At 52.8% G+C, this 18735-nt stretch overlaps 1 protein-coding gene across 1 annotated transcript; it reads right to left on the bottom strand.

The window, feature by feature from the left end:
* Positions 1–2397: 2397 nt before the first annotated feature.
* On the bottom strand, positions 2398–16688 carry LOC100898147 (uncharacterized). The gene is made up of 6 exons (XM_018638687.1): positions 16151–16688; positions 7198–7275; positions 6265–6462; positions 4554–4991; positions 3366–4463; positions 2398–2993 (listed from the first exon to the last, which is right to left on the bottom strand). The coding sequence occupies exons 1-6, from the start codon at positions 16686–16688 to the stop codon at positions 2881–2883; spliced, it is 2463 nt and encodes an 820-aa protein (XP_018494203.1). The 3' UTR covers positions 2398–2880.
* Positions 16689–18735: the final 2047 nt, after the last annotated feature.

Raw genomic sequence — 18735 nt, forward strand, 5'->3', positions numbered from 1 at the left:
GACGGATTGATACCATAGTCCGCTGTTGTTGCAGTGCGGATCAACTGCGTGATCGTAAGAGATCTGCTTCAGTTTTCTCCTGTGACGATCTCTGAGGCTCTCTCCGCGATGCCTCCGGGCGAATCACGGGCATTCCATTATCGAGTCATTCGAGGAAGTATAATTTCATAAGATTCGTTCCGACGTTGTCGAACGACCTCGTGTAATTTCGACCGATATGGTTCGGCTCCCCCAACCCGCCCTCGGAATCTCATTGTGAAGCCGGGTGGATGCCCGATCGTGATGGTTATGGTTATAATAATTATTGATCCTCGCTAATGTCTACACGTTTTCATTGTCTACATGAGCGACCCTGGTCCAGGGGCGAGTTTCCTCAGCGGATCCTTCGGGTCTCATCCTCCCGAGCATCCTTCTCGAGCATTTTCTTCGTGTCCCCCCATTCCCCCCCATCACCCACTCCAGTGAAGCCCAGTCTCCTGACGAGCGCTTCCGTCTCGTGATGATGCGAGCCACATTTCAGTATTATGTGTGGTATGGTTTCTATTTGACCGCCGCATCTTGTACAATGCGGGTCAATGGATTCGTATTTCGTGGGGTGGGCTCGCGTAGGTAGCATTCCCGCACGGGCCAATGCCAACAGTGCGCTGCCCCGGCCGTTTGTGTACAAGCCGCGTGCAGTCATGCCTCCCTCCTTCCATTCTCTGTAGAACTCCAAGCTTGATTTGGATCTCATCGATTCCGACCAAGTCTCGTCGTTCGCCGCTTTGTCTAGCCCGTTCCGGAATCAGTTCGGTCTCGACTTTGACGGAAGGACAGTTTGAGCTCCCGAGTTCACTTCTCTGCTAGTGACCCCGGTTTATTCCTCCAGCCACGCTCAATCACGCTCTCGGGACTCCCATCTGAGATATCGAAGATATGACGGAGATGAATCGAAAAATCATTGATCCCAATGCTGAGCTGATCCGTAGCCGGATCTACACCTAATCTGCCCGGCCACGCGATTGGATTACGATTCGTTCTCTAATTATTGCTGACGACAACAAGGTTTCAGTCGATGCAGGACGTGGAGGAGAACGGGCGGTATCGGTCTTCGAGAGCGGACTTCCTCGATGAGCAGCAGGAAGGATGAGCTCTCTCCGGAAATCTTAACTCTGGTGAATTTCGAATTCGCAGGCGCGATCCTTTACCTTCAAAAAAAAAAATACCCTCCAAAAATTTGCCGCTCCTCTCTGCGTGAGCCTGTGGGAATGTCGAGAATCTCGGAGCTGAGCATCTTCCTTTACATATCTACATATCAGTCGGAAGCTAGTCCACGCGGGGGCGGTTTCCAGTTTATCACCGAATATGAGCTCCAATGCCGAACCTAGCGGGGCTCCCTCAGGCGAATCGTATTTTCGTGACGAGCGCAGACGGGAATACTTTCCGAAGAAACCCCCTGCACCCTGGCGAGAAGGAGCGTCTTTGTGTACTCTTCGAACACTTCTGTTTGATGCAAATAAATCCCGCTTGTTTGTCTGGAAGCCTTTGCGGACTTCGGGAGACATCGACGGATCCCGATCCAGCTCAATCGACCATTCCTGCCGCGGCCGTGTTTTCCTCTTCCCCAGATGATCGGAGAGCGCCAAGAATGCCATGAATTACTGCACGGAGTCTCTCGGTCCGACTACGGCCGTCCATCATGATCCTAGAGGCGATCTCCTCTACGGAATGGATCTCAGATCACGGTCACGGAAGCTCATACACATATGTATATACGGCTTGGAACTTTTTCTTACGTCTCGTTCGCTTGCCCGGATTTCGACGTCGGACCCATCGATGGGAATTAATGAATCAGAAGCTTGAGGAATGAGAATCGGTGGAGTTATCCCTCCGACTCTGGATTATCTTGATTGGTGGGGTTGCAGACTGAGGGAAATGAGGAGCGTTCCGACGACGATATCCTCCGGTCGCATCACCGGCCGCGATCGTCGAGAAACATAGCCGGTCGGCAGAACCGACGAGGCCATCGATCGCGTCAACTACCAGCCGGACGAATAAAGGTCTCACTTCCATTGATTGAGCTCCCCGGGCTGAGGAGCCGACCGAGCAACACTGTGTGTGATTCCGCGATGCGGGTCCCGTGGTTCTGAGCAGCGGCGGCGGCGGCGGAAACCCGCATTCGCAGAAGGTTCCTAGAAAACTTCCCGCATTATCGACTTCGGGAGAATCATCATCCCGCGTCGTTTGCCGCATCGTCTACCCGTCACTGAGGAGTTCTATAGAGGGAACGAAAGCGAACAGAAGAGACCGGTGACTTAAGTGAACGATTTTTATTAATCATCTGCATCCTCCGCATATTTGTCGTCGACTTATCCAACGCCAACACCTTTTAATCCGAGTCCGCCATAAGTGTAAGATTTCGGTCTATTCAGATAGGCCACGACCGTCCGGAATTCACTGGACGACTACCGCCCAGCTGTATTTCATTTAATTTTACATCTCGTCTTCGTTCTGCTCCATTCAGACAGCTTTGTGTGCTCAGCGCCGTTGAAGTGTAAATTCAAGCGTTCTCCGTCGGATGTTATCGCGGAAGCTCGAGGATGCCTCGGACGAACGCGCTGTGATATGCAACTTTCGAATTGATGTCTGAGAGTTCATTGGAATAAAGTTTTGGAGGTGCGACCAGCGGCGAATCCAAAGACCGAGACGCCATTTCGGCACGAAGAGCGAGCCCTTCACTTTGGCAACAACAATTCATTCGGGATTCCCGCTCGCCGCATAACTGTACACGACCCAATGACGAGTACGGCAATACTTATTTACAACACGTTACAACACATCAGCCCTTTTTCCTTGCTCGTTTCATCGGAGACGCTGCTGCCCGGCAGAAGGTGCGGATGTTCATTCGTCTTGGGGTACACCTTCAACGTCGTATTCCTTCTTCTTTTTCTTGTGATGTCTCCTGCGACCATTCTTCCTCTTGCGTCCACGACGCGGTACCGAGGTCGGGGGCTCTGCAAAACAAAGAAGCATCTCCTTGGTGATTTTCGCGAGAGAGAACGAAAAACGAAAATTTCGAACGATGCGAGGAGGTGGGAACCTCGCAATGCAGATGTCCATCCGGCGCATCTTCAGGGGGGAAAGAATGTATCATTCCCAGATCTTGGGATAATTTCAGAGGACTCATTGGATGCCACGAGGGGAATTATCAGGCTATTTGCCGAGAATGGGAGAGAATCGTTCCTATCGAATTAGGGTTCGGCGGAGGTAGAAAGAGGAGAATTTCCACTGACGGCTCATTGTCGGAGTTTTTGTTCACCGACGAGGGATTTCCAGGGATTCGGCTCTCACATGCGCAAGGGGCCTCATTGGGCGTGGCAGCTCACCTGATGCTGTCTCAATCGTCGTCGTGGTGGTCGTTGTCGTCGTCAGCGTTGTTGGGAGAGTTCTGACGGCTTCGGTAGTGCTCGTTGTCAAGTCATCAGTTTCCGTCGCGTCGCCCTCAGCTTCGCCCTTCATTTCATCCGGAATGACAGGCAGCACCGTGATGAATTCCTCTTTTACTGGGGGCATCGTCGACATTTCCTCCTCGGGTGTCGCGGAAGCAGGAGCTTTGACTTCATGATGGTACTCCCTGTGAGTTTTGGAATGTTCTTCATGTCGGATCTCGTGAGGTTTTCTCACGTCCTCCGTGGTGACCAGGTCGTCATCCTCGATAACCCTCACGGTGGCGTGTTGCTGCCGTTGGTGGTGGGTGTGGTGGGCTTTATGATGTGAAGGATCCTCTCCGGCGAGTTTGAGAATTTCGTCTTTACTGGGAATGGCGATGGAGTCGTCCGCGGTGGCATCTTCTCCATCGCCCGGTCGCATGGGAATTTCAGTCGCCGCGGATTCTGTGGTCGTCGCAATCTCGGCCGTTTCCTCGATGTGATGGTGATGATGGTGGTGGTGATGAACCTTCGCCGATGGGTCGTCTTCACGGTGCAGCGGAACTTCTTTGTTCGGATGCTCTTGATGTGTGGTCGGACCTCCTTCCTGAGCTGTCGAGTGATGCTCCTTGTGGTTAGTTGGATGATCGTGCCGTGCGACTGCGTGATCCTCGTGAGCTTCGATGTGATGTTTCTGTTGATGGTGGTCACTCGGATGAGCATCGCCGTGCGACTTCAGGCCCGGGAGATGCGCGTCGTGGTGTCGTGGAGACTCACGATGCCCCTCCGAGCGATGCGAGCCGTGATGCTCGAGAGGGAGGTCGATCTTCTTCTCGATCTTTATCTCGTCGGTGTTTTCCGCAGGGGGCTCCACTACCATCTCCAGTTCACCGTTTCCTGTTTTATGATAGGTCAGGTCATGGAAGGGCTGACCTCCTCTTGGGTGCGATGCTTCAGTCGCGGCCTCGCGGACGTCCTCCGCCGCGTCTTCGGTTGTTGTGGATGTCGGTTTTCTCTTCGGGGGCAGAGTTCTTGTTTTCGGCTCGGAGCTCACTTCTACTGAAACGAATGAAAGGAATGTTATATGATCGATTCCTGCTCAGAACGATCGGATATCGACCGGAGACACGATGGGAATGAGCTAACCTTCGGCGTCCTCGTCGGTTCTGGGGGTTTCTGGCTTTCTGCGTTCGAGTTTACGACGGCGATCCTTGCGACGTTTCTCCCTGCGGGCCAATTCCTCCTCCCGAGCCTTCTCTTGCTGCGCAGCGATGTTATGCAGTTCCATCTCGCGTCTGAAGTTTTCCGACAGATCGAACTGTATCTTCGGCTGCTCTTTTTTAACTTCCATCGAGTCCTCGTCGTCGCTCTCCTGGCTACCGCCGTTCGAGTCGGGCTGTCGATCCCTCCGAGCGGACTCGGTTTTCCTGCCGGTCACTGGGTCGATCGGGTTGTTTCCGACAACGGCTGGATGAGCGCAGTTTATCTTCTGCATTTTCTTGATCGCTTTCTTGAATGCGTCGGAACCTCGCTTCCACTCCATGATGAATGTTGGAACTAAGTTTCCGTCGCCGTCGCGCGTTCCTGAATTCGAGAGAAACAAGGATAACCTCCCGCCTAGTCAGTCCTATCCCCAATCTATCGGCTGAGACTCGCTTCGTTGGCTATCGTGTTCTCAGATTCAATCTTTCAAGTTGGGTCTGAGAAGGTCAAAATCTCGCAGAATGAATTCTCTGCATATATCCGAGTGCGGGTATGCTTGAAGATTCTAAAACGAATTGAGTCTCGCGCTCGATTTCAATGATCGAATGAACAGGAGACGGCAAAAATGAATGATTATTCTCAATAATCGGGTCGTGTAAAACTGAGAATCTCTCGATTTCAGCGTCAGAATGTGATGCGTAGAGAAGGGAAGTATTCTCGCCAATTCTTGGATCGTATGTACACATGGTGACTTGCCGAGCAAATCGCCGCCCGAAGAGATCGATCCGGGCGACAGCGACTTTGAGTCGATGTGCTAGACGTCGCGACTCGCGACCCCTCCTGGCCGATGTCATGATTTACGAGGAGCCACCTGACTCCTCATGTTCTCCCGATATCCGACTCGCTAATTTCCGACCTCCATGTCATTCTCCTCCGTCAGGTATCACCGTCCGTGCTGGATATTTTCCCGCTTGAGAGAGCTCGAGCTTCAAGACAGCATGATACTCCTCGTCCCCACAGCACACACGAAGGTCGACCAAGATTTTCATTATATCCGCCGGCATACAGAATGAAACCGAAATCGTCTCTCCGCTTGACGTAAAGAGTTTGAAAAACTGCGGAGTCATGCTGCGTCCGAGGTCCGAGCTGAGGTGGTTGGGAGAATCCAGGACAACTCCGATAATAATCGACCTGAAAGGCGACTTCTCTTCCATCTCGCGCTACCCGAGTCGACGCAGCAACTTCCCTGATGCATCAAGTTTGGGAAGCTTGGAAATGGGCGAATTCGCCCGTCGAGATAGCTCTGAGGGCTGAAGGCTTCGGAAGCGACTGCCGTTCCTCAGGCCTGCCCTATCCTTTGGTGCAGGAGGCTCCGGAAACCGAAAATGATATTCGTGGCCATTCGAACTTCGGGCGAGGACCAGGATGGATAGCTGACCGAGATCCGGCTTCCGAAGATGGGAGAGAGGGAAAGGGGGAATCACAAGCCGAAACGACATCTCGTGGCGTGGCCCACCGAGGTCAGCAGAAAATGGACAACCCGCGCTGATAACGAACCTTGAAGAAAGGTCTACAGAGCGGATCCCTCAAGCATATCGGCAGACTTACGAGGAGACCTCTACTAAGACTCTGCCTGTTCGTCTGGTAAACTCACCCATTAAGAGGAGATGTGGATTTTTCTTGGCGATTTTCCGGTCGAGTCCGGAGCAGCATTGCGTCATGTTCGCATTCCTAAACTCGGGACTTCTGAGATCTTTCTTCGAAATGATCGTCTCTGTCACTTTGAAGATACGGCTCATTTTTGTCCGGAGAACAGTACCGTCCTTCGCCCGCCGGGCGCGCGCACGGATCACTGTGAAAGGGAGGATAAGTATCCGTCAGGAACAGCTGTCTGTCAACAACTTGTATCATTCAATTAGCCGTCCTGCTAAACTCATTCTCCCCTCCCCCTGATTTGGCCTGTTCTCCTCGTGTGTCTCGATGTTTTCCCGCCCCCTCCCAATCGCATTCGACTCGAGTCTGTCCTAATCTCTGTCCGTCTCCTATTCCGTTCGCCGCTACTCCCCCTTTGTCATATACCACGCATGTCTTTGAATCGTTTTGGGCCCCGCGGACTCGAATGAGTCGCTCGGAGAGAAGGGCACAGATGAGTTCCACTGTGACAAGGATGCGATATCGCTTCGTTCAATCTGACTGATTATATCAACTGCAGGAGACTCCCTATCGATTCCAGTCTTCTGGAGGGTTGCATGCCATGAGTGGAGTACTCGTGGGAAATCAACGGATATCAGATAACGCGATTCAGGGTGGGCAGACGCAGGGCTAGCCTCAATCGTCTAAGCTTTCTTCCCGATAGACGATTCCCCCAGCGCTGCTTTGGTCCCTGTTCAGGCAAACTCCAGAATAGAGTGGGATTGGGGGGCTATGGACTAACTTTTCAGGTCATCTATTCCGCGGAGTATCCTCTCTGGAAGTCGTAAATGATAAAGTGCCGCCAATCATGAACCCGGTCAACTCGCCAAAACCACGTCCACACGAATGAAAACATTCAGGACCCCTGAAGCGATTTCTGACCAACGATACTCACCGAAGTCTGCACGGCAATAGTTGTCCAGCAAACTTTCGGAGTTTGCGGGCTGTGAGCACGCCCTGCAGACTGCCGACTCTGAAAACAGAGAATGTTAGGATTAGACTCAAAGCGAACAAGTTCCGATACTTTCACCATGCAGGAGATTCACCAATCCATCAATGGCGAGGACGGAGGATTCGGGAGCTATAGGGCAAGGGGGAGGCGTGGTGATCTGATCGTGGATATAGAAAGTTCTTGGAAAGGACTAATTTTGTCGTGCGTCGGCCATCCGAAAGTCAACAGCCCCGTTATGCAAAGAGAGGACGGGGCGTTGGATAGAATCTTATTTGCATTTAATATGATCAGCGGCCAGAAAGGAGGCGTATCGAAAGAAAACTCGCTGAGCGGTGAGCGTAAGGGGCCGTAATGAAAACATTGAAAAGAAAGCCGTCCCTGGACCGAATAGTCCGAAAACGATCGATTTATCAATATGTACAGGGAAGCCACCGCTGGCGGTGCCTAAGTCGCGGCAGCGAGCCATCAGCGACAGCAGCACTCTAGAAAAGTGGAGTGGGTGAAGTGGATTTTTTAGAACAGGTTTTCCGACGGGTTCATCCTGCGTTTAATGTTTTCTCTAGCCCACCGAATATTCCTGACTCGCCCGATCCCTCCCCGCTCCTCATGTCGTGTCCTCAATAGGAATATCTGATCCTGAGGACCGCTGACCCTGATACAGAGCTGCACGTTCCAACACGGACCTCTGACGCTAGCATGGAACTTGTGTTTGTCGGCGCGGTCCCCGAAGAGCGCCTCGACGTTCCTTTTCGACCGTGCTGACTTTCGAGGTCTCTCGCTGAACCCTCGTTTTTTCCCACAGGACACTCGCCACGTTTCCATCAGACGGCGGCGGAGCGGGGACCGTGAGCCTGAATTCGAATACCCACATATACGCTAACGAACTGCTCCATTTTAGCGGCGAGAAAAATCCTGAAACCTCTCACGAATTTGCATACATTACGACCTCTATGCCGAACGCAGGTTATACCCCCGTCCCGAGACCGCTAGCGGGGAACAGTCGTCCTCCATCTCGCGAACTCATGGGGAAGAGTTTAGACCTGCTGCTCTTATGAATGTCTCGACCCGCGACTTCGTCGGTCAGCGAAGGAATTCCGACCTCCTGATAAGTGGGAAAAGCTAGCCCTCATTCCCACATGTTGTTCCCAAATCAGCGTTAGGGAGGCGGGGGCGGATGATCGGCGGAATCGATCACGAATTCTGCCTTTCCCCGATCGGGCCGCTTTCCGATGGAATTCTTTACCGACGCTTTCCTGCCAAAAGGAATCCAGGGAACCCTATGATGTGCCCTCACAAGGCCATTGAACATTGTTTCAGGCGCCCATGTACCTGCCGATCCACCGCGTGCAATTTTTCCCCATCTCCGCCGAGCGGAAATTAATATTTTTGTACTAATTAAATTCTGTCTGTTATTCTCGTACGCGACGACATCGGGTGCCGTTCATGTGTGTGAGTTTCTATGCGACAGCCATGTAGAACTATCTGAGCGGGCCGCCCGTGCTGCTACGTCAACTTTCGGACGACACGGGAAAGCGCACAGGCTGGCGTCTTGACATGTAGATAGCAGAGGATGAGAGAGAGAATCCTCACCGGCTCCCACCAGCGAGAGAGAGAGGGTTCGCGCGAGCAAGAAACGAACATGGCGTTCAGAAAGCTCAAAAGACGACGACGTCGTCGTCCACTTGACGCATCCGTGTGCGTCGACCCGTTGTTCTGATAACGTCGACGTTGACGTGTCTCGCTGTACTTTTCTGCGTCGCGACGTTGAAGGCGGCTGATAATCTTGTAAGGAGGAACGGGAAAGAGAGCTTCCTCCTCTGGATGTCGATACAGCTCTCGGCTGATTAATAGGGCATTTATACCGAACTATCGGCAGCGAGCGAAGATCGTGAGTCGCGAGGGATTGCCGGGAGGACTCGGACTCGCTGAGAGCTACTGCTGGACGAAATGGGTGTAACAGCATGGATTGGTGTCGTTCTGGCATGGGATAACGAAATAGGGAGGAGGGGGGTGAGAAGGAGCTCTACACGAGCGAGGGGCTCGGAAGTGACGGACCCTGCCATAGAAGAGACGAGCCCTATAAACGGGAAAATTGAAAAGGCCAGCCATAGCCCGAGCGAGCCCGAGGAAAAAATGAACGTGCCGGCTGGAATCGAACGCTCTCGACTCGCCAGATGGGGATATCGGGAGAACCGATCCGACGGATCGGTGAAAATCGACGCGGATGCCTGCGTGCGGACAGATGAGTCGCGGGTCGGAGAGACATTCCTCAGAAGTCCCTCGAAATTATTTCGACTTCGGGTATTCTCGCGCTCCGAGGCTTCCCGACACATGGGGAAGTCTGAGCCCCGAGCTCGAATAGACTTATAAGCAAGAGAATCAGCGAAATATATACATACATGCACAGACACACATTGCAAGGCCTTGTGCAGCTGGCTCCACCGCTGGTCACGAGACGCTGAGCAGCCAAAGCGGCAAAGTGCCGGGGTCCCATAGGATCGATTCAAAGAGCCTTTGGGTATGTTTGCCGTTGCACGCACACACTCGCGCTCGTTTATACATACACGACATCCTTTCTTCCGGCTGGCCGAGCTCATCACGACTCGATGGCCATGCTGTTCTCCCTTTTGCTTGTCGACCAGCCACCGACTGACACGATAAGCGGGCCGACCGCAGATTCCCGGAGCAATGGTCGTATGTACCGACTCTCCAGCCGATATTCGGTCGTCAGGAGAGAGCGAAACCTGCAAGCTATCGCCCAATCAGGAGGGTCGAGACTACTGGCAGACTACCTAGTCCCTCTCGATTAGCTGTGAAGCTCATTCCCTGGAAGAGTCGGAATGATGTCTCCCGGTTTCCTGGCATTGATCCGAAAGGCCTATACGTCCCATACGGTCCTGTGCTATCGTGAGACTCGATAGGCGCTTATCGCTTCCGCTCATCCGCTCCTTTGTGGGTGACGGAGTCGGGATAATCGACCTCGCGCTTCCTCCCAGCCCCCGGAGCGTTTCAATTGGAAATGAACGCTCGCCCTCTCCATCAGGGCGGAATCGGTCATGCTTTCCATCAACTGTTCGGAGCTCATGTGTACGACTCATTGATATGCACACTCAGCTATGAAGAGCGATCATTCACAGCGACTTGATCAGTCGTCGGATCTCGAGGGATTTCGAGTTCCAGGCGCAGCCTTTGAGAATCTCGGAAGCTCTTGAGCAATGACGAGCGATTTTCTGACCACGTTCAGGGTTTTCTGATCCGCTTCATCAAAAAAACTCCGACATGTTCAGACCGGGTCAGGCATGTTTTGGAGCCCCGGCCGCCGAGCGAGTGAGCATGTATGGAAAGGAAACGCTGAATAGACTCTGGAGCTGAGGAATGCTCAACTCGGATCGAGGGCTTGGAAGACAGACGTGTACACGCTAGACAGACGGACGATTCGACGCTTGCTCGCTTGCGTGTCCATCCGCGGGGGTCGCTACTAACATCCCGGGGTAGCAGTGTCAGACGGAGAAGAACTGTCCGCTCGCTCGCTCGGTTGGCTGCTCAGTGTCTGGTCGAGCGAGCGATTGTTTGGTTGACTGAGCCATTCTTCGCAGGACACACAATAGACTTTGATCTCATTGGTGTCATTAGCTACGCTCGGCGGTGGAGCGAGTGCGACATGACATCTGTCATCGCCGAACAGAACAGCTGAATGTCGCTTGCGCACTCCGCCGAACATATAGTACGCACAGCGATAAGAATCTCCTCTGTTACAAGCAGATACGAGCGGTACTCGCGAGCGTGAGCGGAAATCGAACACGTCCCATCAGGAGGACTTCCTCGACCTCCGAAGTCGTTCACCGCGAATCACCGTCTCTGACAGTCATCCGAGCTCCACTTCGCTTCGACCCCGCTCGTTCAGACTCGATTCTGATTAAACACGAATTTCTGGTCTTCGCAGACTCCTCGACCCGAGTCAATTTCCGAGTCCGCCCGCCGAACTCCGAGCTTGAGAGGAGACAAATGATCGAATGAAACATCCTCAATCGAATATATTTCCTTCTCCGAACGTCTCGTGCTTCCCGACGACGCCGACGGACGGAGCCAGTCCGAAAAGTCGGAAGTCTGGAAACGGGGAGCACCGATGTCGTATCGTGAGGACTTAAGAGGTCGTCAGAGCTGCGAAGTGGATTGTTGTCCTGAAATCGCGCGAGTCGGACGGTCCGGAAATCGGCAAGCAAGTCACGGGGAAATTGGAAGCTTCATCAGAACCTATTGAAACTTCTCTGACAATGAGTGAGACAGAGTAAGACCGATTCGCATCTTTGAGCCTTCCCCAAGAAAACTCTCGTGGTTTCAAAGTCTGAATATCCCAATATTGCTCTCTCCGATGAATTCGGAATGCAGTGAAGCCACACGACAAAACAGGAATCGCGCTCGAATGATGGCAAGATATCTTTTCCTCTAGGATTCTTCTCGAATGAATAAATAGCAGTCGGCGGTCCCATCCCTAGAGCCTCCCGAGATTCCTGACTCCGACCGTGGGAAAAGGGGAACAAAAGCGGAGGACGGAGCTGCGGGCGAGCTACGAAGGGAGACGCATTCGGAAGTCGAAGCCAAGGGAAAAAAGATCGGAATATCGTTCTCGACCTAGTCGGATGCCTGCAGCAAAATGAAAATAATTCAGAAACTGATTTCTTTCATTTGATGCATCGCTCCCATCCAACCGGAATAACTCGCGAGAGCGTAGATCTGGTCTTGAAAACTCAGAACCGCTCATCCGATGGCTACAAGAGCGTTGAAAGGTCGACGACTTCCGCCTCGAGGTTCGGAAATTATGAATATTCTTCATTTCGCTCCGAACCGCATTCATGTAAGTCAGTAGAGTTCAATCGACACGCTCGCGAACGGTCCCGACAAGGGCCGGTTGCTCTGATCGAGCCACGGGTCGAGCCGTTGCTGTTTCCATTCGCGGTAGGTCGCCCCACTATTGTATCACCCCTTATCTCGCACTCGGGCGAGAAAATCCGCGGATGGCTCTCTTTCCCCTCCCCTAGCGCTGCCTGCTCATATATTTCTGCGAGATACGGATCAACATCGACAGGACTCGGAGGCTCCCTCAAATGTGTTCGATATCTCTCGCTCGATCACCCGGTGTTCGTGTCCATCTGATTTCTATCTACGTCTGTCTCGTGTCGATCAGACGGCCTGGTCAGATAGGCTCCGTAGTTCTTCGATGGTTATCCTACCGAATACGAATTCGTGTCCGTCCTAATTGAAAGTTCGACCTCGACTAACCGGTCCCGATAGCGCAAACCAAGCTCAATCCAGAACAGAGTTTCGCATCGAAAGCGAAAATGACGAATGGAGATATCGCGTGGAGCTCGACCAGATGAGCGTTTTTCGAGGGTATTCGAGAATTCATTCCCTTTCCCTATCCTGATCCCAATTCGCACTCGGAGAGAAAAGTCTGGAATCCCTCCTTCGAGACTCGAACACCTTCCTCGGCGACAAGCTCAAGCATGCGACAGGTTGAGAAAGAAATGATTGAAAGCTCTGAGAACGAGTCACTCATATTCTCGGAGTGAGTTGCTTGAAATGTGGAGATTAGAAGCTGCATCTCCAGCATCGGGGAAACCGAACTCCCAGCTGATCGCGCAGGCGACGTGGACCTCAGGCGATGCAACGGCCGCGGCCCCTCGAGACGAGATGTCGAGAGATCATGAGCTCAACAGAAAGCCGTTCAGCAACGCGGAGCTTCCTCCTGTCGCCGCGTCCCTTGATCGGGTATCCGAAACTCGGGAACAACTTAATTTTCTTGGCTCAGCGCTTATCCTACTTATGCAGAATGCTCGAGCTCAAGGCTCGGTGGGAGTCTGCGAAGTGCCCCGGAAGCATTCGCTTCCTGGCTGGACCAGCTCTCGATCAGGCGGAAGTTTCTGATTCGTAAAAGCATCGCGGAGGACGTAATCATGCCAACGCGCCCATCCCTGGGCAATGAATCGAGCTTCGCATTATACGCTCGTCGTCACGCTCTAGCACTATCAAGATACGGGAACTTCTGTTTTACGTCAGCTTTGATCCCGCCTGAGAGGTCTCACGGTGGTGGTCTTCTCGCTGTCGTCCCGCTGGGGCGAATTCTCCGCTGAGCAGCCGACTTCCCGAGGTGCTCATAGTTGGAGTTCGAGTGCATATTTTACGCTATGGTAAGGAGCATACCTTCCGGGATAACGCAGCGGAACTCTGCGCACGTGTCAACGCGACACCATGCACATGGGGTCATATGTGATTCGATATGCGTGCGTGCTCAGAGCTTGAGGATCCTAAGCGATACTCCGTGGCCGATCTCGCCGGGCCCCGGGGAAAGGTTCGGAGAAGGATTCTGGTGCGATATCCTGCTCGAGCTCTGATTTCAAGCCGATCGGGGAGCAGTCTCGGAAAGGCTCAGAGCGGCAACCGGAGCAGGTGGACGCAAAGGATGATGAGCGACACGAACGACCAGATAAGAGTGATCTATTGAAAAGCTGCGCGCTTTTTCCGCGTCGACTTTTTGGATCAGTGCAATTTTGTATCCCCCACGATCGGGCCCTTCTGGAGGGGCAGCTCGGTGACTCCGAGCATCCATCGGTCGGTCGTCGTCGTCCCCCTTCTTTTCCTCTAAGGACGGCAGCCGCTTGGCCGACAGCTGCAGCCGTAAGGCGCTATCGATTCTGGACGGCGCCGGCTTTCCTCCCCTGACCACCGCATTCGCTCTCCGTTCCCTTTTTATCTTGACCTCCCCTCAGTCTATCTCTCGATATCGCCCCCCCCTCATTTCTTCCCCTAGTCAGTCTCGGTCAACGGTCTAGAATTTCCTTTCGAAGCATCTTTCCCATACGAGGTTCCTCGCGTCCTCCCACTCCCTCTATGCTCGTACATCGCTCCGTTCGCTACAGTATATTCCTTGATTTTCTTTCCCACGGCTCTGTGTATTCCGCGGCCGCTGCTCTCCCTCATGTGAAGATCACAGATATTCTCTCCTCCTCATTGAGTGCCGTCTATGTCGTTCCGCCTTTGTCTTTGACCCTTTTGCGGAGAGAAGAAAGATTGGAGAGGGACACAAGAGTGGAGCTCCCTCTCTCCTCTCACTGGATTTTCTATTTTTCGGCTTCTCTTTAATTCGCCCTTTGTGTCTCCCTCACGTTCGGCTGCGCTCATACGAAATTCCGGTCGCGATTCTCAGCTTGACGATACTGTTCTTTCTCGAGAGCTTCGAGTTCGCTCGTTCGTCTTTGCAATTCTCTCTGGATTTCTCCCAATCTTCTCCTTGCCGACTGGATCACCCAGAGCTCTATTCAAGCTCCATCGACTGGCTGCCCTTTCGAACAGAATACTATGCTTGCTCAACTCCCTATTGTCCCTTAATTAGGGAGGATATCTGCTCGCTCTGCATCGGAATCGTCGATTGACAAATCTCTGCCCTCTTTCCCGAATCTTCGTGGCTCAACCCCGAGGAATGGCTTCGTCGATTTCAGGAAAATTACCGGAAAACGCTGAGCGCCCCGAGCGTGCTGTCCAACTGAGGAGTCTAAAACCCCTCTACGGTCGATCCGAAATACGTCAGCTCGGGAAACCGATCAGAAATTGACGGGATCTTGGGGCGGATCCGATCGAAAGTCACCCCGGGGAGGCTGACATTCGACGCATCGAGACACAATAATTCGACATCTTCCCTCGACGTGTTGAGGGAGCTCGCTCTTCCAAAGACAATCCCGAAAGGGGTTAATGGCCTTCAAGGTTCCGTCGTTCTGTGGCGTAATGCGTCACTACGAGATGCCACCGCAAGCGCGCTCGAACGCTTTGCGGTCGCCTGTGCTGCTCCAGGAACAAGGAATTCCGAGACCTTTCTCGTACAAAGACGGCGACGGCGAATAATCCGCAGCGCTTCGGGAGAAACAACGCTTGAGCATACTACTCCGGAAGGGAAACCAGAACAATGACTTCTCAGCGAACATCCTCCGAGGGAAGGAGACTCGGACCACTGAAGCGAATCGTCACCGTCGCCAATACGACCATTATCAGCTCATGAGAGATATCACCTGTTTCGAACGTTTTTTCTCCTTCCTATGCCTCCGTGAGATCCTCGTCGAGCACGCGAGGTGTATTACGCGTTTTTATGTCTCGCTATGCCGGCGCTCCCTGGCGTGCCATCTCAAGAGCTTTCGCGTATTCGGAAAATGCGCTCTCTGCATATTTGATCCGTAGCAGGTTGGCATAAGGCTTTTCGAGGAACTTTGCATAATCTCCCTTGGAATGAGACGAATAGACGATCAGAGGGGAGCCGAGGTGATCTTCGTTAGTCTTTCCATGATCCCAGAGGACCTCCAGATGTGTGAAAAGGGAGTGCGCGACTCAGCTAAGTTTCTCGTTTGCTCCCGTCCCGAGCAGATCACTCGAGGGAGCGGATCCGAGAGCTTTCCTCTCTGAGAGATCCCGCATGAAGCTGACTTGAAACTTCGTTGACATCTTGGGATTCTGTGCCCGAGAGATGATCTTTGGTGCCATTTGTCAGGAGCATTGGACTGGCTTTCGTACCACGCTGCCGAGTCGTCCTTCTCGAACTCATGGGTTAGCCCGTGGTCGGGGTTATTAATCGATGAACTTGGGCCTGATCGACTCTGTTGGTCCGCGCACTGTGGTCCGAATGCGACTCGCGCTCGTCTTTCCTGAGCGAGGTGTGCCTCTTCGATGAATATCAATATGCGAGTGACAGCGGTCAATCGTCGTCGGAACAATTTGCCAAAACCTCCAGGTGGGTTCCCGTCTGATTGCCAATAAGTTTCGGCGAGTTTTTGCGATGGCATCAGTCCCGTCCATTACTGGTCAGATTACTCCCCTTCATTTATCGCGACTCATGGCAAAATGCCGCGCTTACCTCCATCGTCCTTGCTTCCGGCGGTAACGCACATATCGCCTTCGGGAAACTTGTCACAATTCACCATCTCGGGCCAAGGATAACCGAACTTGAGCATGGCACTTTCGCATGACGTGCGCACGGCTTCGCATAAGCTCCTACACGGATAGATCGGCGTTTCCAGACAGACGGGTGCGAACAACGAACAGAGGAACTTCTGCGTGTCGGCATGGCACCTAAGTTTTTTCAGATGGACCCACGAAGCACTCTGCTCGAGAACTTCATCGATCGTGTCGTGGTCCAGAAGGTTCGGCAATCTCATCCGTTGATATTCCAGGCCGTGGCACAGCGACATGTTGTGTGGGATCGGAACGCACGACGTCGAGAAGGGTGATCCGCGCGACGCCACTGCGTGTGGCATATCCATCGACGCCGTATTGAACTGGGACCACTCTCCAGGCCCAGGATGGCGTCCGAACGAAAAGGCGAATCCATAGCAGGCACCAAAATTAAGCGTCAGAAGAATGAGCACTCCACACACTCCTTTAGAGCGAATCATGACTATTGAGCAGCGCACCGGAGCCCATCCGCGCGCTGTATGAAACTCGTCCGGAGCACGCGGAGGATGCCAGCGAGGGTCGGAGAGGGACATCGCCGAAGCAAGAAAGAGACGTTTCGAGAGGAAGGGAATCGGAGGTTGACTCGGAGTGAAGAAAAAAAAATGAACACGAATACTGAGCGTCCTTGACTCCAATGGACGGGGAAAAAGTTTCTGGGGGATTTCAGCCTCGGATCAACGTCGATCCCGCGGCGCACACTCGAGATACAATGCATTCTCCCCGACGAAAATACTCGTAGCGATCCATGATGGTCAAAACAGCAACAGCGCGGTCCTCCGGCATTGCAATCCGCCGAGTAGCGAGCGTCGTCCTCCTGTTTTCTTGCGTAATCATTCGAAACAGTGTCACCGTTAAATAGCTGAATATCACGGGGCTCAATCATTTCTGATGATTCCTGCCCAATATCGCCCCCGCGGGTGTTCTCTCCATCTCATAGAGGGACTCCGAGTGAAAGAATAAAACCAAAAGTACGGTGCGTGAACCGAGTCCGGATATGCCCCCGGAAAATCTCTCGAGGGAAGAAATCCGTGTGTTTCTTCTACAAGGCGGTCGACGGAGGCGAGGTCAATCGTTCTCGGCCAGGATCCCATTCGGAATCAGTGCTGGGTCGCAATCAACCTGAAGCAGAGTCCGCGTACGTGGAGATCAGCAGCTCCGAGCTACCGAATGAAACGCCAGCTCCGCCCCTCCAGATTTGATCAATCTTCTCGCTCGCGCTCTTCATGATCGCGACATCTCTCCCCTTGGTATCCAAATGACGCTATCATCATTCGTGACCGTGGCACGAGGGTCCATCTCAGGCATGCACTCCATTCTTCATTATCTCATTCCTTCATGGTATTCTTATGCTTCTACAGATCCTTGAAATTCTGTGATCATTCCGTTCCTCTTGCGCTTCCAGACATGAAAATCATAGGTTCAAGATTTCGTGTATCGAATTCAAATACGATTATCTGTCGCGCTATCGAGCGATGGGACTTCAATCTGCTCATGAGCGAATGCCTTGGCGATTCTGGCGGGAAGATCTCGACACCGTCTACGGAATCCGGAATACCCGAATGATGGAAAGCGAACGGAAATTCTTCGTGATATTCCTGGTTTTCACATCGATATCGCCTTCTAGAGGGCGGTGGGAGCATCGCGCGATGAAAACCACGGGGAACGTCCAACCAGAGTCTTCCGCTAAGCAGACATCGTGTAGAACATCGTCTCCTGATCTGGACCGTTTTCCCTTACTGGGGAATTTCGCGGATTAGATTCGCGTGCTTAAATGAGGACTCTGCATCATTTCGATCCACCTTTCGAAAGCGTCAACGAATCTGACTCGACCTCCCATCCGAGCTTTGACGAGGAATGAGCTCTGCGCTCCCTGATTTTCCGGGCAGCGGAATCGATGTCTAGTCCGCAAATGAGTCCCGACTTCCGACCACGAGACGGATATCGATTGCTTCGTTTGGGATCCTGCGTTGTCGTGCGGCCGAGGGCTCTTTGATAAATTCGGCAGGATTTCCTGGAGAGACCGGAGGGAAATAGTCCTATTCAGGTCCTTGCCGGCCAGTACAACGTGAGAGGAAAGTGCTTATTCTTCCTTCGGAACGGGAGTCTTCATATCGGTATTCCCCAGCGCTCCTTTAATCCGTCCTAGGTTTATTCTTCGCGAATATTCTCTGGCAGCAGAGTTGGCTTCAGGGGACGCTTCGCGCGTCGGGTTCCAGCTCGGAGTAACGAGATTGACTCATGGTCAGCCAGGGCAATGCGACAAATGTTCGCGTTTGGGCTTCCAGAAAAAACGGAATAGAGTCGAGCTCCTGAGCGAATCTCTTCGAGAGGAGTTTGCGTTCATTGTCCAACAAGAAGGAACCGAAGGTGACACTCGATCGGTCAGAAGTCACAGTACAACGAATGGTTGGATGATGAGCAGCGCCTCGACCTACTCGTCTCGGAATAGCCGAGAAACCTTATGATGGAAAGATAAGAGAAGCCCCT

The sequence above is a fragment of the Galendromus occidentalis genome, unplaced genomic scaffold (assembly GCF_000255335.2).
Source record: "Galendromus occidentalis unplaced genomic scaffold, Mocc_1.1 scf7180000075388, whole genome shotgun sequence".
Classification (NCBI taxonomy): domain Eukaryota; kingdom Metazoa; phylum Arthropoda; class Arachnida; order Mesostigmata; family Phytoseiidae; genus Galendromus; species Galendromus occidentalis.